Source organism: Bos grunniens, chromosome 15, assembly GCF_055505025.1.
Source record: "Bos grunniens cultivar Pamir isolate PY7600 chromosome 15, Bosgru_T2T1.0, whole genome shotgun sequence".
NCBI lineage: Eukaryota > Metazoa > Chordata > Mammalia > Artiodactyla > Bovidae > Bos > Bos grunniens.
In genome coordinates this window covers 54,055,664-54,079,892 of record NC_141179.1, presented here as the reverse complement: position 1 = coordinate 54,079,892, position 24,229 = coordinate 54,055,664, and the positions used below count along the sequence as shown (strand labels likewise).

General features: G+C 43.0%; 2 protein-coding genes and 1 pseudogene across 20 annotated transcripts in view; 2 read left to right on the top strand and 1 right to left on the bottom strand.

The window, feature by feature from the left end:
- Positions 1-24,229, top strand: part of P4HA3 (prolyl 4-hydroxylase subunit alpha 3) — a 72,386-nt gene that overhangs the window by 38,177 nt on the left and 9,980 nt on the right. For 7 of the 14 annotated variants that reach the window (XM_086340747.1, XM_086340754.1, XM_086340753.1 and 4 more), the window contains 2 exons: positions 1,175-1,271; positions 2,266-2,881. In XM_086340747.1, the coding sequence (XP_086196873.1) occupies positions 1,175-1,271; positions 2,266-2,336 (168 nt within the window). In that variant the 3' untranslated portion in view covers positions 2,337-2,881. Of the gene's footprint in view, positions 1-1,174; positions 1,272-2,265; positions 2,882-15,534; positions 17,040-24,229 lie in introns of those variants that run through there. The other 7 variants (XR_015142170.1, XR_015142171.1, XR_015142169.1 and 4 more) reach the window with 4 other exon arrangements.
- Positions 12,220-24,229, bottom strand: part of PPME1 (protein phosphatase methylesterase 1) — a 50,042-nt gene continuing 38,032 nt past the window's right edge. Inside the window, exons 9-14 of one of the 6 annotated variants that reach the window (XM_086340764.1) lie at positions 22,312-22,435; positions 18,114-18,243; positions 17,240-17,284; positions 15,555-15,619; positions 14,773-14,840; positions 12,220-13,439 (exon numbers count right to left, since the gene is read on the bottom strand). In XM_086340764.1, coding sequence (XP_086196890.1) covers positions 13,421-13,439; positions 14,773-14,840; positions 15,555-15,619; positions 17,240-17,284; positions 18,114-18,243; positions 22,312-22,435 — 451 coding nt within the window. In that variant the 3' untranslated portion in view covers positions 12,220-13,420. Of the gene's footprint in view, positions 13,440-14,538; positions 14,642-14,772; positions 14,841-15,554; positions 15,620-17,239; positions 17,285-18,113; positions 18,244-22,311; positions 22,436-24,229 lie in introns of those variants that run through there. The other 5 variants (XM_086340765.1, XR_015142173.1, XM_086340766.1 and 2 more) reach the window with 5 other exon arrangements.
- Positions 21,511-22,157, top strand: LOC147358249 (large ribosomal subunit protein eL21 pseudogene; annotated as a pseudogene).

Genomic DNA, 24,229 nt, shown 5'->3' with positions numbered 1-24,229 from the left:
TTGCGAAGAGTCGGACACGACTGAGCGACTTCACTTTCACTTTCCACTTTCATGCATTGGAGAAGGAAATGGCAACCCACTCCAGTGTTCTTGCCTGGAGAATCCCAGGGACGGGGGAGCCTGGTGGGCTGCCATCTATGGGGTCGCACAGAGTCGGACACGACTGAAGCAAGTTAGCAGCAGCAGCAGCAGCAGAGGCACTCAGAGTACAGAGGAAAGGTCATAGTCCTTGCCTCTAGGAGCTCACGGAGAGGTTAACAGTCAGTAATGGTATATACTGCAAGAAGAGCTATAAAGTCAAGCAAGGCATTAGAGGAGGGCCAATGTGGTAAGAGGTTTACTTAATTTCTCCCCCAAATTTCAGAGCAATCAATCAATCAATCAGGGATGGCAGCCCTTAATTACTTCTGGAATGAAATGAAGACAAATAATTGAGATCGTGCCTTCTAGCACTTAAAACAGTGCCCAGCACATCCTAAGCATACAAGTAAATGCCGGGTATTTAGCAAAATTCAGCGGTTTGGCCAGGGATAAAGTAAGTGTGTAGGAGAGAAATCTGAGTATAAGAGGTAGAAAGAATATAGAAGATTTGGAGTCAGAACACCTGGGTTTGAGTTCTGACGTTGATCCTTCTTAGTTATGTTATTTAAAGCCCCTACGCCTCAACTTCCTTTCTGCTAAGGTGGACATGACAATGGTGCCTGCTTCCTGGGGGTGTTATTAGAAGTGCCTGAGAAAGGCTAAGCATCAGAATGAAGTTCTTAGTTGTGTGAGGAATATTTTGCTCCCCTTGTGCTTTTTGTTGAGTGCCTGTCCTGAGTGATCCCGTGACACCCGTGCTCCCCCTTCCCCTGGCACCTGTCAGTCTCCTCCTGGTTTGTTTCTATGTCTCTCTCCTGCAAGACTGTGAGCTCCCTGAGAGCAGAATTGATCATGACTTGTCTCTGCATCCACAGGGTCTGGAGTAGGGCAGGGCCCTCAGTAAGTAAGGCATCAGTGAATGAGTCAATGGCAGCTTGTCTATCATTTTGTGCCATCTTATGTATTCCTTGCCCCCATCTGCATGGACAGTTTTCTTGGTTAATGACACGCACGCATTTGTCCTCGTCAAGTCCTTCCCTAGGCCTGAGACTCTGAGCTGACCTTCCCTGGGGCGGGGTCTGCTTGCTTTCAGAATGCAGCACTCTTTTGGTGGAACCTGCATAGGAGTGGTGAAGGGGATGGTGACACACTTCATGCTGCCTGCCCTGTCCTGGTAGGAGATAAATGGGGTAAGGCCTGCCTTTCTGGGCATGGGAAAGGGGTGAAGGCTTCAGGGGAAAGTGAAATAGGGGTTGGATAAAAAATAACATAGCCTTTCATTCCAAAAGCTGCATAACAGGGACTTCCCTGGTGGCCCAGTGGTTAAAACTCCGAGCTTCCATTGCAGGGGGCCTGATTTGATCCCTGGTCTGGGAACTAAGATCCCACATACTGCGTGGCAAAAAGAAATAAAGAAGAAAATTTCTTGAACTGAATAAAAATGAAAACACAGCAAGTCAACTTTAAAAAATTAAATGGAAAATAACAAAATTAGGGGGAAAAAAGCTTCATAGCAATGCCACATTATATTGAGGTGATCAGATTCTGGGCTAGTGGCCGCAAGTACATTAGGAGCCCATAAAGGGGAGGCTTCTGTCCTATAGCTAGTGTCAGTAAAAGTTGACTGGCCTGACCAGATAGGCCCTGATTCCTCAGGACAGCTAAAGAAGAATCAGTGCAAAGTCCCACTCCTCTGTTCCAAGGAGAAAACCATCAAGTGCTTTCCCATGAGGAGAGGTCAAACAAGGAAGAGATAAGTAAGGGACACGCTCATGTCATACGTGTATCCATGAGAACTTAGCTCTTAAGACAGAAAAAGTAGAGGAGGGACTCTTGTGCTGAGGTGGACCTGACCAGGGGATCCATGCCTTTTCTCTCACTGCCCTGAAATGGTACCCTGTGGGAGAAGGGGCTTTCAGGAGCTACATGAAGGATAAGTGACCACAGTACCCAGGGGGTTGAAAATTAAGTCTCTAGTAGACAGGACCTGTGGGGACTTTTTCCAGGGACCACTGCCCTTCCTGCTCTTTATTGCTACTGGAAGCAACATCTTGTAGTCTGTGACAGGCCTGGGACCAAGGTGAGGCAAGTGAGTCCCCAAGGGTATGGAATTTAATGACCCTGTGAGTATCGCCTCTGTCTGATCTGCTGAGCCTGCTCCTCTACCTCCCCGTTCTCCCCCAGTGGCCAACAAGTGGATACACGAGTATGGACAGGAATTCCGCAGACCCTGCAGCTCGAGACCTGAAGACTAAAGTGTTGGCAGAGAGAAGCTGGAGGAGTCCTTTGGCTTTCCAAAGAAGCCAGAAGTCAAAAACTAGGGTAAGAGAGGAGAAAGGGGAGCAAGCTTCTGGAGGAGGCCCTTGTCAGCACTGTCTGTTCCTTGCAAATGGGAGACAAGGAAGTGGTCTCTAGCAGGGGTTACCTGAGAACTTGTTTCTCCTCAAGCCATGACTCACAGCAGAATGAACATGACAAAGGAGGGGGCACGAAGGCTGGAGAGAGAAGTTTCTGGAGCTCAGACTCTGTTGGAAACAGGGCATATCAACAGTCTCCAGGGTTTGGTCAGTGGGGCCTTCGCCACTTGAGCCTTGACCACAGGGGCCCAGAAGTGGGCAGTGAGGCCCCTGCTGACTCCCACATGCCCTTCTGCCCACTGACTCCTGCTGAAGGCTGAGCAGGGGGTGTCTCTGTATCAGGAGTGTACCTCATGTGATGACTTTTTTAAAGCAGACAGTAACTTTTTTAAAAAATACGATTTTTAAATACAGCCATTAAAATGTTTTAATAGTCATAAAAAGTGTTTACAGATCATTTTTCACAACCATGAACATTCTTATGTTGTAACGTTATGTGAAAACAGCAGAGCAGAATGTTTTATTTATGTATAATCTTATCTTGGCTCACCTCCCACCACTCCCCGCTCAGTGCATTCCAGAAGCATTCTATTTCTTAATACCGACATTGGTTCCACTCTTCACGTCTTTGCACTCACTGCTCCCACCGGGGCTGAGCCCTCCTCACCATTCCACTCTTGAATCGGTGTCACTTCAGAGAGAACCTCTCTGACATCCATCCTTCTAGCCATTTTGTTCACATAGGCCAACTTCATTTTCTTCCTAACACTTTTCTCAAAGTTACTTTATTTATTTAATTGTGGTCAGTTGCCTGCCCTGCATGGTGAGTGCTTTAAGACCCCTCTCTACTTTGTAAATGCCTCTATTGTAGTCCCCATCTCACTCAATTTTTCAGTATTTATTTGCCTAGCTGCTTGCACTCCTTATACCTCTTGGTATCCCCCAGAAAAAGGTCTGTTTCAAATAAGTAGGCATTCAGCAAATATTTTTGGATAAGTGAGTAAGAAGGCCTCCTTTGAGCTATGCTTTGGAGGATGGGTAGGATTCTTATAGGCAGAGTCTAATGAGGAGCAGCACTTCCCAGCAGGGCTGGCATGAGCTAAGGCTGCAGTGATGAGTGACTGATATTTGAGCACTTGTGCAAAGTGAACATTCTAGGCAACTTGGCTCAGTTTCCTCAACAGGAGATGGGGGTGTGTGTTGTGCTCACAGAGAAGCCACACAGGTAAAAGGCTAGATGCTCAGATGCTGTGCTGCCTCTGCCCCCTCCCTGTACCACACACGCCAGGATTTCTGCCTCCCAGAGCTCCGTGGGCCCCAAGGAAAAGGTTCTGGTGTGCTGATATCCGGGGTCCAGCAGAGCCTCTGTGGGCATCTGTCACCAATAGTTCTGCTGAGTGCATCAGGACTCTGGAAGCCCTCTTACTAAATTACTGTCACATAGGTGAGCAAAAACACTTTTCCCCTCCCCTTCTGAGTTCTTAGGAATTCTGAGTTCTTATAGAGGTTCTGAAACCTCTATAGTAAAAGACATATTAACAGGAGGAACATAAAGAAGTTTATTAACATGTATATATCATGTATACATGGGAGATACCCAAGGGAAAATGAGTAATTTCCTGAGGTGGCTTAGAACTCAGGATGATATACTATCTTAAGAGAGAAAGGAAAGAGGGGAGGTAAGCCGCTTACATTCTTAGGAACAATGAATAGTCCTTAGAAAAGGGCCCACAGACGGGAGATACGATAGTGATTGTCTAGGTGTGGTGTCCACTTGTGGTCTCTTCTGTGCAGTTTTCCTTGGTTGGTAAAATTCTTGAAGGAATTTCAGACAACTGAGTTCCTTCTGGAGCATCTGTCTTCAGGCAGGTGAGGCGAGTTTAGAGAAAGGGGTATGGCTGTGGGGTCCCAACAATGCTTAGTATGTAGGTAGCTATTTCTAAATAGGACTGACTGTGGCTTGGTGCATAGCTTGTTTATAATTTTGCTTTTCTTTCTTGCGCTGTTCTTCGGCCATTTTTCTAACAGCTTTCTCTCCAAACTGGGCTCCTGGTGTTGCAATTGTATCCTCACAAGACTTGCTCCAGGGAAAATTCTTTACGTTAATGACTGTTATCATTGTCAGTAGTAACATACTAACCATGTACTCTTGGCTAGGCATTGTGCTAAGAACTGAGGTAGGTGTACTTGCCTCCTTCAGGCCTCACAATGAACAGGTACTATATCTCCATTTTATAGATGAGGGAAACTGAGGCAGAGAATATGTAACCTTCCTGAGGTTACATAGCTATAAAGTGGCAGAGGCAGGATTCAAAGTACAGGTGTCTCCCCAAAGATCTCTTTTTTAAAATTTAAGATTCACACAACACTATAAAGCAACTATATGCCAATAAAAAAATCTTCATAGCAATGAAAAAATTTTTCAATTGAGGTATAGTTTCAGGTATCAGTGAAGTGATTCAGTGATATATATATCAGTGATTTATTTAGTCATATAGTCTTCTTTTTCAGATTCTTTTCCCTTATAGATTATTACAAGATACTGAGTATAGCTCCCTGTGCTGTACAGTAGGTCCTTGTTGGCTACTGGCAAACCACTCCAGTGTTCTTGCCTGGAGAATCCCAGGGGCGGGGAGCCTGGTGGGCTGCCGTCTATGGGGTCGCACAGAGTCGGACATGACTGAAGCGACTTAGCAGTAGCAGCAGTGTGTATATGTTAGCCCCAGACTCCTAATTTACCCTCCACCCTTTTCCCCTCTGGTAACCATAAGCTTGTTTTCTATGTTTGTGAGTCTGTTTCTGGTTTGTAAATAAGTTCTTTTGTATCATTTTTTTAGGTTCCACATATAAGCAATATCATGAGGTATTTGTCTTTGTCTAGCTTACTTTACTTAGTATGATAATCTTGAGGTCCATCTATGGACTAGAAATAGAAAATATGAATTACCAATTCATATTTACCAATACTTAAACTGAACCAGTGTAAAACTCCCAACAGAACTCCCAGGTGGCACCAGTGGGAAAGAGCCTACCTGCCAATGCAGGAAACATTAAGAGACAGGGGTTTGATCCCCAGGTCGGGAAGATCCCCTGAAGAAGAGCATAGCTACCCACTGCAGTATTCTTGCCTGGAGAATCCCATGGACAGAGGAGCCTGGTGGGCTACAGTCCCTAGGGTCAGACAGGACTGAAGCAACTTAGCACACACACAGCAACAAACAAGTCCAGCACCAGATGCCTTCAGAGGCAAATTCTATCAAACATTTGAAGAGTTAACACTTATTCTTCTGAAACAACTCCAAAAAAACTGCAGAGGAAGGAACACTTCCAAGCTCATTCTATGAGGCCACCATCACTATGATACCAAAACCAGACAAAGATATCACAAAAAGAGAAAATTACAAGCCAGTATCACTGATGTAGATGCAGAAGTCCTCAATGAAATATGCTAGCAGACTGACTCCAGTAAAAAGGATCATACAGCATGATCCAGTGGGATTTATCTCAGGGATGCAAGGATCCTTCAACATCCACAAATCCGTGTGATACACCACATTAACAAATTGAATAAAAATTATATGATCATCTCAATAGATGCAAAAAAAGCTTTTGATAAAATTCAACATCCATTTATGATAAAAACTCTCCAGAAAGTGGGCAAAGAAGGAACCTACCTCAACACAGTAAAGGCCATATATGACAAACCCACACCTAACATCATACTCAGTGGTGAAAAACTGAAACATTGATTATCGGGGGGAAAAACTCTCTCCTTATATTGCTCAGTTAACTACCCAGTTAACTGTTTCCTCCATCCACCTGTAAGGCCAGCCACTTGGCTAGTCTCAGGTTCCAAGGTTTCGCCTGGCTACAGGCTGGGGTTTCTAGCAAACTGCTGGGAGAGGAAGCCAGCTCTAGGAATATGGGAGCCTCTTGAGTTTACATAACTTTCTGAGCCCTGGACCCAGACTGAGAATGTGTTGACTCTGGCCACCGATGGAGCAGCCAGCTGGGGCAAGAGAAGAGTTGGCTTGAAGATTACAAACAAAACACTGTCCCTGCAGGAAAGGGTACGACTGCTGTTTGCTTTCTCAACTCCTGTTGTAGATTCTTTTCTTGCTTTCCCCTTGTTAAAAGTCATGACCCTCTAATTCCCCAGCTCCAGTTCTGATGACACAGGCCCTTGAATCCAACTTAAGGGTCCTTGGCATCTCGCTGTCCAAATCAGTTTGTTTTGTCCATTCCACCTCTAAAATATCGAGCCTTTCTCCTCCTCTCATCCCTGCAGCACTTAGCTAGTTCAGAATCCCTTTGCCTTTTACCTAGACTACCACTGCCTCTTTACTGCTATCTAGTCCAGTGCCTGCAGTCCATTTCCACAGGTACCAGAGTGACTTTCCTTAGTGTCTGGCAACTCCCCATCTTGCCACTATAGGCCTTTATATCCTGCCTCCAACATCTGTCACAGCTTTTACTCCAGCCACACTGATAATACTCATCTACCAGCTGTGTCAGACTGACCTTCGTGGGCTTGTGCATGCTGCCTGCTCTCCCTGCAGTATATTTCCCTTTTCCACCTCCACCTTGTGATGAAGCTTCAAAGCTCAACTCAAATGCTACCTACTTTGTGAAACCATCCCTTTCCTGTTTCCAAAGAGGTTTAGTTGTCCCCTTCCCTTTGTACAGTGTGGTCACTGTTTCGATAATGGTCTTTCTAGACTATGAGCTCATTTGAAAGGCCTCATTATTTATCTCTGCCTCCAGAGTCAACTGGAAGCTTGACACAGAGAAACTGCTCAGGTTTGCTTAATCAGCAAATAAATGCTTGTAATAGCAGCTTTAGAAGAGGATAACAAGAAGTCGTGCCCAACTCTCCCCAGCCCTTCGAGTCTTCTCAATCTCAGGATTCTGCCCCCCAACATTAGATCTGTGTCTACCCCATTTGCCCACCTTCTTTCAGGAAGTTCTCCTTGGACATTCTTTAGTGTATGTGTCTGACAGACTGGCCTCTGGTTTGACCCAAATATGTTCCTTCTGGCTTTGTGGAAATCCTTCATTCAAAGGGTCCAAGGGTCTCCTTTATTCTCTTCCTGAGTTTGGAGTGCTGATCTGTAGGCTTCACAAGGATGCTACATCCAGCACATAGTAGGTGCTCCTTAAGAGTACATTATGTGGAAACCAACACAATACTGTAAAGCAATTACCCTTCAATTAAAAAAAAAAAAATACGTTTTGTGAACATATGAATGGTCTCTTCTCTACTAGGAGATAGTGGAATGCTCAAAGATCCTGCCACCTCCTAGCCATGTCTATGGGCAAGTCATTTCACATCTCTGAAATTCAGTTTCTTTGCCTTTAAATTGGGGGAAAACTGGATCAGATCAGATCAGTCACTCAGTCGTGTCCGACTCTTTGCGACCCCATGAATCGCAGCACGCCAGGCCTCCCTGTCCATCACCAACTCCCAGAGTTCACCCAGACTCACGTCCATCGAGTCAGTGATGCCATCCAGCCATCTCATCCTCTGTTGTCCCCTTCTCCTCCTGCCCCCAATCCCTCCCAGCATCAGAGTCTTTTCCAATGAGTCAACTCTTCGCATGAGGTGGCCAAAGTACTGGAGTTTCAGCTTTAGCATCATTCCTTCTAAAGAAATCCCAGGGCTGATCTCCTTCAGAATGGACTGGTTGGATCTCCTTGCCGTCCAAGGGACTCTCAAGAGTCTTCTCCAACACCACAGTTCAAAAGCATCAATTCTTCGGCGCTCAGCCTTCTTCACAGTCCAACTCTCACATCCATACATGACCACAGGAAAAACCATAGCCTTGACTAGACGAACCTTTGTTGGCAAAGTAATGTCTCTGCTTTTGAATATGCTATCTAGGTTGGTGGTAACTTTCCTTCCAAGGAGTAAGCATCTTTTAATTTCATGGCTGCAGTCACCATCTGTAGTGATTTTGGAGCCCAGAAAAATAAAGTCTGACACTGTTTCTACTGTTTCTCCATCTATTTCCCATGAAGCGGTGGGACCGGATGCCATGATCTTCGTTTTCTGAATGTTGAGCTTTAAGCCAACTTAAAGTGCTGCACTCAATATGCCAGCAAATTTGGAAAACTCAGCCGTGGCCACAGGACTGGAAAAGGTCAGTTTTCATTCCAATCCCAAAGAAAGGCAATGCCAAAGAATGCTCAAACTACCGCACAATTGCACTCATCTCACACGCTAGTAAAGTAATGCTCAAAATTCTCCAAGCCAGGCTTCAGCAATATGTGAAAACTGGATAGCTACATGTAAAAGACTGAAATTAGAACATTCTCTAACATCTTAAAATGGATTAAAGACCTAATAAACTCAGAATGGATTAAAGACCTAAATATAAGACCAGATACTGGGCTTCCCTGGTGGCTCAGTGGTAAAGAATCCGCCTGCCAACACAGGAGACTCAGGTTCAATCCCTGGTCCGGGAAGATCCCACATACTGTGGAGCAACTAAGCCCAGGTACCACAGCTACTGAGCCCTGCTCCACAGCAGGAGAAGCTACTGTAATGAGAGCCCATGCACTGCAACTCGAGAGTAGCCCCTGCTCTCCACAACTAGAAGCAATGAAGATTCAGCACAAAAATAACAAATAAATAAAATTATTTTTAAAAAGAGACTAGATACTATAAAAATCTCTGTAGGAAAACACAGAACACTCTTTGACATAATCACAGTGATTTTTTTGGATCTGTTGGCCTGAAGTGATGGAAATAAAAGCAAAACTAAACAAACGGGACCTAATTAAACTTAAAAGCTTTTGCACAGCAAAGAACAGCATAAACAAAATGAAAGGACAACCTACAGAATGCGAGAAAATATTTGCAAATGATGTGAACGACAAGGAATTAATTTCCAAAATATACAGACAACTCATATAGCTCAGAATCAAAATAACCCAATCCCAAAATGGGCAGAAAACCTAAACAGACAGTTCTCCAAAGAAGACGTGCAGATGGGCCAACAGGCACATGAAAAGATGTTCAGCATCACTAACTAGTCAAGAAATACAGGTCAAAACTACAGTGAAGTATCACTTCACACCAGTCAGAATGGCCATCATCAAAAAGTCTACAAATAATAAATGCTGGAAAGGGTGTGAAATGCTGGAAAAGGGAACCCTCCTACACCGTTGGTAGGAATGTAAATTGGTGCAGCTGCTACGGAAGCCAGTCTGGAAGTTCCTTAAAGAACCAAAAACAGAGTTGTCATACAATCCAGCGATTCCACTCCTGAGCATATATCTGGAAAAGACGAAAACTCTTAATTTGAAAGATACAGGCACCCCAGTGTTCACTGCAGCACTATTTACTGTAGCCGAGACATGGAAGCAACCTAAATGTCCATCAACAGATGAATGGATAAAGCTTTGGTGTGTGTGTGTGTATACACAATGGAATACTACTTAGCCATAAAAAGAATGAAATAATGCCATCTCCAGCAACATGGATCTCCAGCAACAATATAATCTCTAGGTCCATGAATGTGACAGAAAAAGACAAATATCATATGATATCACTTCTATATGGAATCTAAAAAAATGATACAAATGAATTTATATAAAAAGACTCACAGACTTCAAAAACAAATTTATGGTTTCCAAAAGGGAAAGGTCGGGAGAGGGGTAAATTAGGACTTTGGGATTAATGTTTACACAAAATATACACGTATAAAGTAGATACACAACAATGACCTATTTCATACCACAGGGAACTATATTCAATATCTCATAATAACCTGTAATGGAAAAGAATCTGAAAAAGAACACATGTATATAACTAAACCACCTTGCTCTACCTGAAACTAACACATTGTAAATCAACTTAAATTAAAAATATACTTAAATTTAAAAAATGACAATTTATGTGAACTTTAAAAAAAACAATAAATTGAGAACAATAATGCCCATACTTCACAAGGATTCCAAAGATTAAGGTGTAACTAGCAGGGTATCTGGAGAAGGCAATGGCACCCCACTCCAGTACTCTTGCCTGGGAAATCCCATGGATGGAGGAGCCTGGAAGGCTGCAGTCCATGGGGTCGCAAAGAGTCGGACACGACTGAGCGACTTCACTTTCACTTTCATGCACTGGAGAAGGAAATGGCAACCCACTCCAGTGTTCTTGCCTGGAGAATCCCAGGGACGGGGGAGCCTGGTGGGCTGCCGTCTATGGGGTCGCACAGAGTCGGACACAACTGAAGTGACTTAGCAGCAGAGTATCTAATATAAAGTGAATGTTTCTCACTTTCCATCCATCAAGCCTGGTTATCATCCTCTTGCCAGGTATCTGTACCAAAATGACCTCTGCCGAGGGTCCCCTATATTATCCAGGAGGCAGTGTAAAGAGGAAAAAAAGCTAAGTTTGAATTCTGACACCACTTCTGAGCTATATGAATTTGGACCTAATGCCTGCCTGTCAAATGACAACATCACCTACCTCATAGGGTTGCCATGAGGATTAAATAGTTGTGTGTACAGTGAATTAGCTGCTCAACTTTGATCACTATTATGACTTAACCTGGTGAACAAAATTGGCTGTGTCCCTGAAAAACACGCATTTGACCATGCTGCCCCCCTGTGGACAGAGTGCAAACAGCCCAGCAGAGACCTTGGTAGGCCCCTCCCGCCCCCAGAAGGGCTTGTGGGAAGCACACAGAACACACACAGGGACGTTTCTCTGCTAGGAGCTCATGCTTTACTCAGATATATTTAGTGAACATACAAACCAGAACTTCTCAGAATAATGTGCTTGTTTGGATGTAGATCAGTACTGACTCAAAAGGTCTGGGGTAAGGACAAAATCTTGAACAAGCTTCCAGATGATACTTATGAATGCTGCTGACCACAGGCCACTCTGAGTAAAGGTCTTAACTATAGTATGGGAGTGACATGATAGGAACCCTACATCAGTTACTGAGAGAGTTAACCTATATTAACTTGTGTAGTCCTCAAGACCCTATGCGGTAAATACTGTTGACCTCTATTTTTCAGATGAGGAAACCAAAGCACAAAGAGCGAAAAGTACTTAGCTATCTGATACATCCAGTAAGGGATGGGCCTTAGGTTCTAATTTAGGCAGCCTAGCTCCAACACCTGCTAAGAAGACTCCAACAATGTGTAGAGAGTAGCCAGGGGGAGGGGCTGTGGCAAGGAGAGGAGGAGACATAGAATAGAGAATGGATGGCAGTTGTGAATATAAGAGAGGAAGCCATCAAGGACACTTTGGCTGCCTTGTTTAGACCAGTGGAGAGATGGTGGAACCTATCACTACTGACCTAGGAAATATGGGAGAAAGAACAACTTTTAGGGGGAACGTAAGTTCAGCTTTAGGAATGGTCAATGTGAGTGGCTTTTGGTCATCTGGACAAGTAGACAGACCTAAGTGTCTACAGAGTTGAGGAGGTGCTTGAACTTGTAGATAGACTTTGGGCATTAGCATATGCGAAACTCTGAAAGCTTGAGGTCATGTGAACAGTGTACAGACTGTCCTGTTCTAGACCAAAGTCAACACAGTACATAACTGGAAGAGAGAGGATTAGAATCTAGTCTCCCTGGCTGCAGTGGAGGCTGACTCTGTCCATTCTAATGGGCATTCTGGCTCTGGGGAGCAGGCGGAGCATAAGACATTAATGGGCTGCAGGAAACAAACAGGCTTTGCTGGAGCTCTATGGTGACTAAATCCAGTGAACTGTCCCCAACCCCTAGATCAAAAGAAATAAGGACAACTCCATAGAGAAAGACCAGATAAAGGTTGGGAGATATTTATTTTCTTTAAACAAGGTCATAAATAACAAAGAAACAAAGAAGGTCCCAGACTTCGGACCCTGAAGCAGGACAGGGATAGGAAGTTGAGGGGTCAAAAGGTGGAGAGGGCTACGCATCACCTAAGACAGTCACAGAGAAGATGGGCTGCAGGAGACTGCCTCTCCCTACCCTTGGAAATGGCGTGCCTGGGCAGCAGGGAGGCTGAAGTGCTGTGATGAGGCAGCTGGAAGAGGGCAAATGTTGAGGATGCTGGACTGGACTGTTTCTATGAAGGGTGACATGGAAACCACAAACGACTAAGATAAGCTGTGGGTCTAGAAAAGGCAAGCGGGCAGTCTGCATACCTCCAGGGACCAACTATGAAAATGGTTAAATCTGCTTCTTAAAAACAACTCCACGGGCCTTAGCCGGTGGCTTTGTGCATGGGCTGTAGTCAACCTGGGTTGCTTTATGGCAGGTGAGGGCTCAAGAGGCCCCTGGAGCAGCCTGGCCTCAGCCCAGGGCAGGTGCCCAGACATGTGGGAGTGGGACGTGGGCCCTCCCCAGATGGGAGGCCATGTGCTTGGACTGGCTGAGCCTGATTTTCAGGCTAGTTTCTTGTGATGCTATCCACCACCCCTCCCTCTACCTAAGGATGAGATCCTGACCTCTCTGGGTCTTCCAAGCCTAGAAGAATAAGACGGGGATAAAAAGGTATCCGACTGGTGTTTTATTTAAAAGGGAAAAATAAAGACCATCTTGCACATGGTCTAGCCCATGAGGTAGGGCAGGACCATGGCAAGAACAATCTCAAGCAATGGAGGTCCCTGTACCTGGGGAAACATGGGGACCCAGGTACATTACCTAATGCCAGGAACAGGGGCCCAGGGTGGCGGTTCTGATGGAGGCTTCACCCAAGGCAAGGCAGGGAGGACAGGCAAGAGCTATCCCTGAACAGGGAAGGGAGAGGAGCTGGGGAGCCTTAGACTGGGGAGACCAATGTTGATCGAAGGCCCTGGAAAACAATGCTTTGGGCAGGAATACACAAAAGGGTTTGTACATCTGGGGATGCCCGTCTACAGGGAGCCGGTGTCACATGGTCGGGCGGGATGGTGAGGAGGAGACAGCGGCATCACAGTGGCCTCTGGTGCGATGTATTTACAACAGAGCTCAATGTTGAGGGAGGGAAGGAGAGCAGGTCACTAACAGCCAGGAAACACACTGTGAAGAGTGGAGAGAGAATGGAAAACAAATGTGACTGTCACTGGCTTACCCTGTCTCATCCAGGAAGCGCTCCCTAATGATCACCATGGCCTTTGCACATCTCTCCACCTCTTCTCAGCCCATCCAGGGCTAGACACAGGGTGTGCTCTCAATGTACGGCTGATCAGACCACAGCTTCAAACGGGCCAGGGCCCCCAGACACTGCTTACTGAGAAACTAAGAAACTTACTGAGAAACTTTATTGTTGGTTCCTGGGATCCATCAATGGTCAGCTGCTTGAGGGGTGGTCTGACATCAGGGAATCACTGTGGCTCACTGTACCAGGCCCTGGCATTTTCAGTGCCCACCTTGCTTTGTCATCCAAACCACTTAGGCCCTGGCATTTTGAACTCCGTGATGTAAAAACTGTTTATATTTCTTCAACATTTTTTCTTCAAACTTTCTGAGGGTGGGGAACAAGTTCCCTTGGACCATCATCAGAATTAGAAAAGAGACTTTCCAACTGGCAGGCATGACTCTTCATATGGCCTGTGGGGCTCTGTGAGGATGGGGCCTTCTGCAGCAAAGACTGGGAGCTCCTCGAGGTGGGACCAGGACCATGTGGTTTGGGTCACCATGCCTCTTTTCCTCCTCCTCCTCCACAAAGAAATCTACTGTGTCTCCCAATCTGACAAAGAGTTTCCCAAGATGAGAGGCATCCTTTTTCCTCTAGACCAGTGGTTCCCAAATGGGAATGACTTTGCCTCCCTTAAGACATTAGGTAAAATCTAGGAACATTTTTGCTTGTCACAACTGTGTGTGTTGAGAGGGTGCTACTGGTTCCTAGAATGCAAAGTCCAGGGATATTGTTCATCACGCTATAGTGCGCAGAACAGCCCCACCAGCACAAAGGATTACCTGCCTCAAATGTAAACAGTGCTGAGGCTGGAAACCCTGCTCCAGATGTCTACATAGCCTCAAGGCCTGCCTCACCTTCCTCAACAGCAGGACAGGAGAAGGCATATAGAATTTTTCTACGAGCCCGGGAATGGATAATTCCCATCCCAGCCTCCACAGGAAGGGGCATCTCAAGAAAAAGTACACATCACAAAGCGGGTAGGGGACTAGGCACTGTTTAATGTCAGTTTAGCAACAACTCACTGGACCAGAGCACACGGAAAGAACCAACCACGGCTTTGCAGAAACACACACGCTGGGCTCTGTGTTGAGGAGGAAGAAGAAAGGCATGGTGACCTAACCCAGGCAGGGGTGAGGCAGAGATATTTACAACCTTGCAAATATCTCCTTGTTGGGGTACTGCTGGGCTCTTTAAATCTTTGTACTTCCTTACCACTGGAATCCACCGATAGGCTCTGCAAACCTGTGCCGAATCAGGAAAGTGGCAACAGCTTCAGCTACCTGCAAAAGGGAGAGATATTCCAGGCCATGTTAAGGGTAGCTACGGGGTTCAGCCTTGGAGGTCTTATGGGCTTCTGTTGGAAGTTAAGGCATTATAGTGGACTCATGGTCCTGCAGTTCTGGGGAGCCTGAAAGCAAAAGGACCTGGGTCCTGCAGGGATGGCTCCAGAAAAGTCAAGAGGAATGATGTGAAGGCTTAGTTATCCCCGTAGAGTTACAAAGCACTTTTTTCCTACAGGAGGAGCACATATTAATTCCTAACTGTGTGTGTTTTAGGGAGCAGTGTCTACCACAGTTATTCCTTCTTCCATCTGGCTTTTGGGGATAATAGAGAAGCAGAGCTTACAATCTTAACCACAGTGTGTTAGTCACTCAATCGTGTCCGACTCTTTGCGACCCCATGGAGGAGGCTCGTCTCTCTCCATGGGATTCTCCAAGCAAGAATACTGGAGTGGGTTGCTATTCCCTTCTCCATCTTAACCACAGGGCCCTGGGTAAAACAGCAGGGCACCAGTAGCTCCTCAGCCCACACACAGAAAGGCAAGACCAAAAGCAGCTGCCAGGGAGAGGTCTGGGGTGCTGGTGGGATTGCATGTGTGTGGGCCCCACAGCAGCTGCTGCAGCAACACAGGCTGACTCAGAGGCTTATGCTGTCTTCTTTGAGATCCACAGTTACTCTGTTGCCCTTTTACAGGCATCCAGCACCAGACTCACCTTGTCTGGAGCATCCTCATGGACTGCGTGGCCACACTGGGGCAGGACCTGCATCTGGAACTTCCCTAGGGAAGATATAAACCAAAGCCACCTCAAGGACTAAAATGGTCCTCTCCTTACCATCTTTGCAGCCTCACAGGTCATGTTAGCAGGCCAGGACCTCCCCATCACCCCACCCCAACAGTCTGGACCCAATTAACAAGCCTGTGAGGAAGATGATAATACTTGACATTATAACCTTGAGCAAATCATTTCCCTTCACTTCTTCCTTCTGCACCTACTTAATATGCATTTACTTTGGGCCAGACACATAGAAAGAAACAGTTCCTATTTACACTACAGTCTAGTGGGAGAGCAAAACATAAAACTCAGATTTTAATGCAGCATATAGTTCCTAGGCTAACACTAAGCACATGGAACTGGACAGATACAGGAATTGGGTCTTTGCAATAAAACAGGGATCCAGGAAGGCTTCCCACACAGAAAAAGTAACTTACACAAAGAAACAGAGGATGAAATGGTATTTGCTCTTGAGAAGAAAAACTTTGGCATGGTGCTCATGAGAGTTAACAATGAGGCTGGAGATGTAAGTGGGGGCCTTATCATTAAGGGATTTGTAAATTAAAGATTTTGAGATTTATTATTACAATAATAAGTTACCATCTGAGTGCTTAACTATGTTCCAGACGGTACTAAACTACTTTTTCACACTGTCCTGTATAACACTGTAAGCTCAAACAAATGTGATCATTTTATTAAGAGTGGACAGAGATGACTGATAAAGCAAGATCTCTAAGGAGACCAAAGAATATGGAACCCATCCCTGGCCATCAAGGCCATGAGACATCCAAGCAGAGATGTCCAGCAGGTTTGATACATGGTCCAGGTGTGGACCCCAGGAGAGAGGTATGAGTCAGAGGGTTAGCTTTGTGAGTTATCAGGGTGTAAATGGGAACCATGAGATTGCCCAGGGAGAGTAAGTAGAAAAGAAGGAAACTTAGCAACAGAATCTGCTTAAGCCTGAAACCTTGGCCCTGGAGTTGGCACCTTTTTTTCCTATAACCCGAAGTTGCCAATGCCTATTGACTTCACCTTTACCAAGCCTTGCATCTGCACTAAAGCCAAGAGCTTCCATGAAATCGGTTCCACTGCCTCCACAGTCATCTGGCCAGCACACCTGAACCTGAGCACATGTCACTTTCCTACTCATTACACCTCACAATCCCTGTGAGGCTGCCATCAATTTTCTCATTCTACAGATTGAGAAAATTAAAGCTAAGGCAGGTCAAGTAACTTGCCCAGGGTGAAAAAAAATTAGTAGGAAAGCAGCAGTACTCAAACACAGTTCTCCCAACCGCAGAGTCCTAGCTTTTACCACCTCATCATGTTGTCTTCTAAACAGAACTTGTATATTTTTGTATTTGGGTTATCTTGGACCTTTCCCTTTCCTAAGAATTCTAACAATAATAAAAATACTGATCAGTATTCAGAATATCTCCTTTCATAATACATCTGCACACAGTACTTTATAATGCCCCTTTCAAAGACACTGCATCACTTTAATTCTTACAACTCTGAGGTCTATGTGGTAATATAATTCCCAATTTAGACAGAAAATTTCCACATGACTTTGCCCATTTCTCTGCCCTCAGGGGACCTAGGAATGTAATTTCTTCATAACTTACCTTGCATTTGGCCAATAGTCAGATCTTTATCCAATCTATCAACACCTAGAACAAAATAAGAGAATCCACAAGTAGCTTACTTGAAAAGGCGGTATGAAACAGGTTTTGCTGTTATGAAGTAAAAATTGTTACAAAGTGGTAAACATGATGACCTTCTCAATTCATGTTAATGCCAATCCTAACTTCCTGAGTGTACAGTCTCACCACATGAAGCTTTCGAGGCTGATGTTTCCCATAATCACTTTGCTTGTTTAAGCTGCTTTCTGAAAACAGGCTTTACTTTTTAAATTTCCTTTTTACTCAGAATATCCTTATACGACTCAAGGAGAAGGACTTGGGTTTGACCAGGTACAGAGACCAGGCCAGAATTAGGTCATCCCTGGTGGATGCTCATGCTTAGTTTTGGATTTGTCAAAGGAAGGAGAAAGGGCACAAATGAGTAAGGATGGTATTTCACTTTGGAAGTCGCTACCCATATGGTAAACACTTTTAACAAAGACATACTGAGATGACAATATACATACACTGCTAGGGACTGAATTGTGTCCCCCCGCAAAATTTATATGATGAAACCCTAATTCACAATGGGACCACATTTGGAGATATGAAGGTAATTAAGGTTAAATGAGGAAGTAATTAAGGTTAATGTCACAAAGGTAGGGCCCTCGTAAGATAAGACTGGTGCTCTCGCACTCTCTGCCACGTAAGAGCACAGTGAGAAGGTGGTGGTTTGCAAGCCAGTTAAGAAAGCTCTCAGCAGAACCTGACAGGCTGGAACCCTTATTTCAGACTTACAGCTTCCAGAATTGTTTAAGCCACCCAGTATTTTGTTATGGCATCCCAGGCTGACTAATACATACACATGCACACTTACCAGCCAGGAGCAGCAATTTAGGAATAGGACAACTAAGAAAGAGATTGGATAAGCCTCGGAACCAGCCATCCCAGTATTTTTCTGTTTTTGCCAGTTCAATTCTCCAAGTGTATGGATGGTCTTTCTTGGTCTGAAGGAGTAAGAGCAAGTTTTGAGTCTCTGAGGGCAATCCCAGGAGGAACAGGAAAAAAACTAGGTCCGTGGGAAAAGGAAAGGGAAAGAAACTAGCACATATTAAGGTCCTACCATGTCCCAGACATTTTAATATACATTTAGTCTTTATAACAGCCTTGTGATATAAGTTATTGTTGTACCTGCATGTTTAGATGATTAGAAGTAAACTTTTTACTTTTATTAGTTTCAGTGAACCTAGGAAACTTTCTTAAGATCACAAAGCTAGTAAACTGGTACAACCAAGATTGAGCTTCTTATACTCAACTGGCAAAAATAACACATTATCAAAAGAATAACTACAAAACCCACACTGCAGTATGGAAAAATGCTTATGACGTAGACGCAGAGTACAACATGTCATTTAAGTTAGGGTTACTACTGGAAAAATACGGTGTGCTTTGAGAAAGAACTAGAAGGGAAAACTGAAAATATGTTGATAAAATATTTTTTCTTATATTTTTATATATGACAATGATACGATGTAAACATGCATGTTAGTGTGTGAGCGTGCTCGGTCGTGTCCGACTTTTTGCAACCTCATGGACTATAGCCCACCAGGCTTCTCTGTCCGTGGAATTCTCCAGGCAAGAATACCAGAGTGGGTTGCTGTTTCCTTCTCCATATGTAGGTTTATTTATATCAACAGTAATTTATATATAATTTAAATAGTAATTTAAAAAGGAAATGACCAAATATAACAAAATCTGTTAAACTTCAATATAAAGTAGATGGCACAGAGTATGTGCCCATCAAATACAAGTTGAACAAATAAAATGTTCTCTACACTTTTTTGCATCATGAAAATTTTGAAATATTATAACTGAAATAACTAGAATACCACATCAACCACAATATGAAAATCTAGAAGTGAACATGAGACAGCATATATTGTGTTAAAGATCACCAGACGGTTGAGATGTTCATGTTACCCAAAGTGATTTGTATATTTAACACAATCACTTTCAAAATCCCAATGGCATTGTTTGCAAAAATAGAAAAATATATCCTATAATTCAATATGAAATATTAAGGGATTAATATTTATTAATTTATCCATTAAATTCATATGGATATTAAGGGATCCCAAACACCAAAACAATTTTAATAAACAAAACTGGAGGACTCATACTCTATTTCAAAATATATTACAGTTATAGTAATCAAAACAGCACAGTACTGGTATAAAGATAGACAAATAGAGCAATGGAATAAGCTCAAGAGCCCAGAAATAAACCTCATATATATGGTCGAGTGATCTTTGATAAGGATGCTGAGCCCATTCAATGAGGAAATGACAGTTTTTTCAAAATTCAGCTGGGGAAACTGAATACCCACATGCAAAAGAATGAAGTTGGACAATATATAAAAATGAACTCAAATGGATTAAAACCTAAATATAATAAGAACCTACAACTATAAAATAAAGTTGTAGGTTCTTATAAACTTTTTAATAAAGCAGTCTTAAAAAAGAGATTTATGCATAAAGAAATATCTCTTGGACAACCAAAATAATGTTTTTCCTTTTTTTTCCTGTATTTTAACCATTATATATTAGAGTCCCCTCATCCCCAATAAAAATGTATAGCTTGTTTTCTTTCACAGAACAGAATGGATGCGACTGACCTCTTCTGTATGTCTCAGGGCCATTTCAAACACAACTTTTATACTGTGCTCAACAGAGATGCCCCTAAGAAGCTGTGCCTGGTTTTTTGTGTTGTTGTTGCTACATTTAATTGGCATTACTAATATTATCTCCATCATTTTATTTTTCCTTTATTGTGGTATCACTGACATACAACATTGTTGAAGGTGTACAGCATGTTGATCTGACACATGTATACACTGCAGTGACTACCACCACAGCGTGGTAACCACCTCTATCATGTCACGTAATTATCATTTATCTGTGGTGGGAACAATTAAGATCTAGTCGCTTAGCAACTCTGTAGTTTATAATACAGTACTGTTGCCTATAATTACTACTGTGCATTAGATTTCCAGGACTTATCCACTAACTGCAAGAAGTTGTGACTATTGGGGTTTCTCTGTGTCCTTCCTCAGGTGGAGACTGTCTAGCTAAGTTCCTCACTGATTGATGTGCCTCAGTTTGTCCTCCTAATGGAACTGCTGGAGTTCATAAAACCCCATATATTAGGGCCTATAACAATGATAAGAAAAAAATGAGTTGCGATTAAAAATCAGAGGATCTGGATGTGTTTTAGCACTAACATTTACAGGTTGACCATAGGCAAGTATCTGCATCTGAGTCGCAAAACTGTTAATATTTACAATGCAGAGACAAAATGAGAACTAGAGATGTTAATGTGAATCATCCAGTATAGATCCTAGCACACAAAAGGGAAAAAGTAACTGACAATTTGTATCAGAGTTTCAAATCTACTAAACACTATTTGATTACCTTGGACAATTCTTCATCTCTTGAGTCTCAGTTTCTACACTGTTAACATGTGAGAAAAGATCTCACCTCACAGACTATGGGAGAGCAAACTGATCACGCATTATTCATAATTTTGTGAAATCCAAAAAGTTACAAAGTATTATCTTAAGGATGACAAGAAGATCCTCACTAAATTAAAAATACTGTTTTAAACAATGTACTCTCCTCCTTGCTGACACTAGCATCTCCAAATCCAAAGGAATATGTGGTGTACACTGAGTCCATTCCCTGTCATAAGTAAGACAGTCATAATCCATCCCTGAAAGTCTGTGGCTCACACTCACTAATCATTTCTCAGAAAAAGCACCCCTTCCCACAACCATCCTCAAATCAGTTGCTCAGCAAGTTGTCACAGAACATTTACTATGCACACAACCTTAAGCTCTATGTTGAGGGAAATTCACACATAACATCAGTTCCTCTGCTCCAAATACATAGGTTATTTTTGAGGGGAAACAATGCTTGTTATTAGAGGACACTGAACCTGTATTATAGGAATGACTATTAGAAAACCATATATTATGAGTGTGGCTTAGGAAAATCAGTTATATGACTCAGTCACAACTTCAGAAAAGAAAGTGCTAAGTTGTGTCCTACAGACTGTCAGTGCTATACTGCGGAGGGACTAATATAAACTGAGGTCAGAAAGCTTCCCAAGGAGATACACCCTGAAAGATGGGTAGGATCTGATCAGTTTTGTGTAGACTGGTGGTAGGAAATGGGAGATTTTCTCATGAGATAAATCACAGGAACAGAAGTAGAGGTGAGAAAGGGCCTGATGAGAGAGCAGTTCTCTCTGAGGGTAGGGTAATACTCTACAAAATATTCCAATTTGTCAGAGTTATAAAGAAGTGCTTTATGCTTTCAGCCAGAGCCACTATCTTCCAGTAATTTGCCAAAATGACCAACACAAAGAGAAAGAGGAGGGGCAACTGCTACACATTCTCTAGGCCTTTTTGAAAACATGGAGTTGTTCCTTTGGCCACATACACGCAAATCTACTAAGAGGGTGATATTGTAAATATCAAGGGGATGGGTACTGTTCAAAAAGGAATGCCCCACAAATGTTACCAGAGCAAAACTGGGAGTCTACAGTGTTATCCAGCATGCTATTGGCATCATTGTAAACAAACAAGGGCAAGATTCTTGCCAAGAGAATTAATGTGCGTATGGAGCAATCAGGCACTCTAAGAGCTAACAGCTTCCTGAAATGTGTGAAGGAAATGATCAGAAAAAGAAGGAAGTCGAAGAGAAAGGGACTTGGGTTCAGCTGAAGCACCAGCCTACTCCACCCAGAGAAGCACACTTCATGAGGACCAATGGAAAGGAGCATGAACTCCTGGAGCCCATTCCCTATGAATTCATGGCATTTTGGGTATAAAAATAAAGACCTGGATTGTAAAAAGAAAAAAGAAGTGTTTTATATCTTATAGTTAATCTAAGTATCTATTATGATAGTATCTTTGTCCCTTAAATATCTAATGATGGACAAAAAGAACAATGTCACCTTCCTTTCCCCACCTTACACACTATCCCATCCTTCTAAGAATACTAACTTTCACTCACCTCCATGTCATCTTCCTTTTTCCTCTTGTTTACTGACTCACTTCCTTCTTCGTCTTCTTCTTCTTCCTCTATGATTCCTTCCACTATAGACTTTGAGCCTTCTGGACTTGTAATTCCTTCACACCTAGGTATTAAAAAGAAAAAAAAAAGTGCTATCACACACCTCTCTTCTACACACAAATTACCTTAGAGAAGCTATTTATGGGTTTTTATAATCAAATACTAGTTAAAATTTAACAATGCTCTGGGAGGAGGGTGTGAAAAATGTGCATTTAAAAGTGTACAAAAGTGGAAGGTCATGGCCAACATTTCACTATACTCCAAGGGCTGGTTTCTGGTTCTTGCACCGATGAATGTTTTGTCACTCAGTCATGTCCAACTCTTTGTGACCCCAAGCACTGTGACCTGCCAATCCATGATCCATGATCCATGGTCCACGGGGTTTTCCAAGCAAGAACACTGGAGTGGGTTGCCATTTCCTTCTCCAGGGGATCTTCCCCACCCAGCGATTGAACCCAGGTCTCCTGCATTGCAGGCAGATGCTTTACCGTCTGAGCTACTACTGATCCACAGAAGGTAGTAACCATTTCCTGAGGCATGGTGACAAGAGTTTTATTGGCATTATCTTATATAATACTCATAGCAATCCCCTAAAATAGCTCTGAAGAGTTAAAAAATTGTCCAGGATCATTTAGCTCATGAGTGGATGCGGCTGGGAGGCAGATCCAGGCCCAGTTAACTCTAAAGCATGGTGCATAGTACAACAAGGCTGGAACAGATTGGTAAAAGGCCCCCACTTTTAATTAGCTGACAGAAACTGGCAATTACAATAACCAGGGCCAGATAAACCTTAGAGATTACTGCATCTGATCCAACCAATTATTGTTGTTTTGCATCTAAAAATAATCTCTCTTTATTTTATATAATTAGGTAGAAAAATTATTACAGGAACAGCTGGTACCATAATTTCTTTTAAAGAGAACTCGTTGAACAAAAATACATTGACAGGTGTTAAAAGTAAAACCTCAAGAGCCTAGGTAGCAGCTAGGGCCAAGGTCTGTTCTTCATGATAATCTATCATTTTGCCCTTGAAAAAGGAGAGAGAAGGGAGACGAGGAGAGAGAACAAGCAAGATAAAGAGAGACTGGGACAAATTGAAGGGTCAGTCAAACTTCGGGTGTAGATTTTTTAAGAATGGTAACTTCTGTCTTCTCTACCAAACCTTCAGTGATGTGTATGTTCACAAGTATTTTGTAAAGTGGGGGTTTTCTTAGGAACTTGAGGTGTCAAGTTTCACAATTAGGTCAAAGTATTAACAAAACAATATGTGCTTTGGGCTTCCACAGCAGTAAATTGGGAGGTTCAGGGGAATTACACCTAGATCAAGAAGGGCAGGAAGGTTCCAGTGGGCATCTAAGTGACAATTAAAACACAGATTCTTACACACACAGTTTTACATATTTAGAGAAAACATCACTTGAAGTAAAAATGTAAAGATAACTGAACTACCTGAATACAAACCATGTAACTCTTCACTGCTTAAATAAATCAGATCTCAAAATATTCAAGCATTGAAAAATGAGCAGTCTCACAGCTTATTTAAAGCCTCTGCATTGTGCCTGCCAGATATTACTACTCAAACTGCTCTTTTGGATATAAAATCCATCATGTAGGCCTTAAAGTCAAATACATAGGAGTTTGAGTTCTAAGAATATGAGTTCTATCATTCATTAGCTATGTGATCCTGGGAAAGTCACTTTACCTTTCTGAACTTCCATTTCCCCCCATATAAAAGAGTTACCTTGAAGAGGTATTGTAAGGATTAAATGAGGTAGTGCAAATCAATGAATGAAATGAATGAATGAATCCAGGTAGTTATCATCAATGGCCACTAATATTAAAAACAAACAAAAAAAAG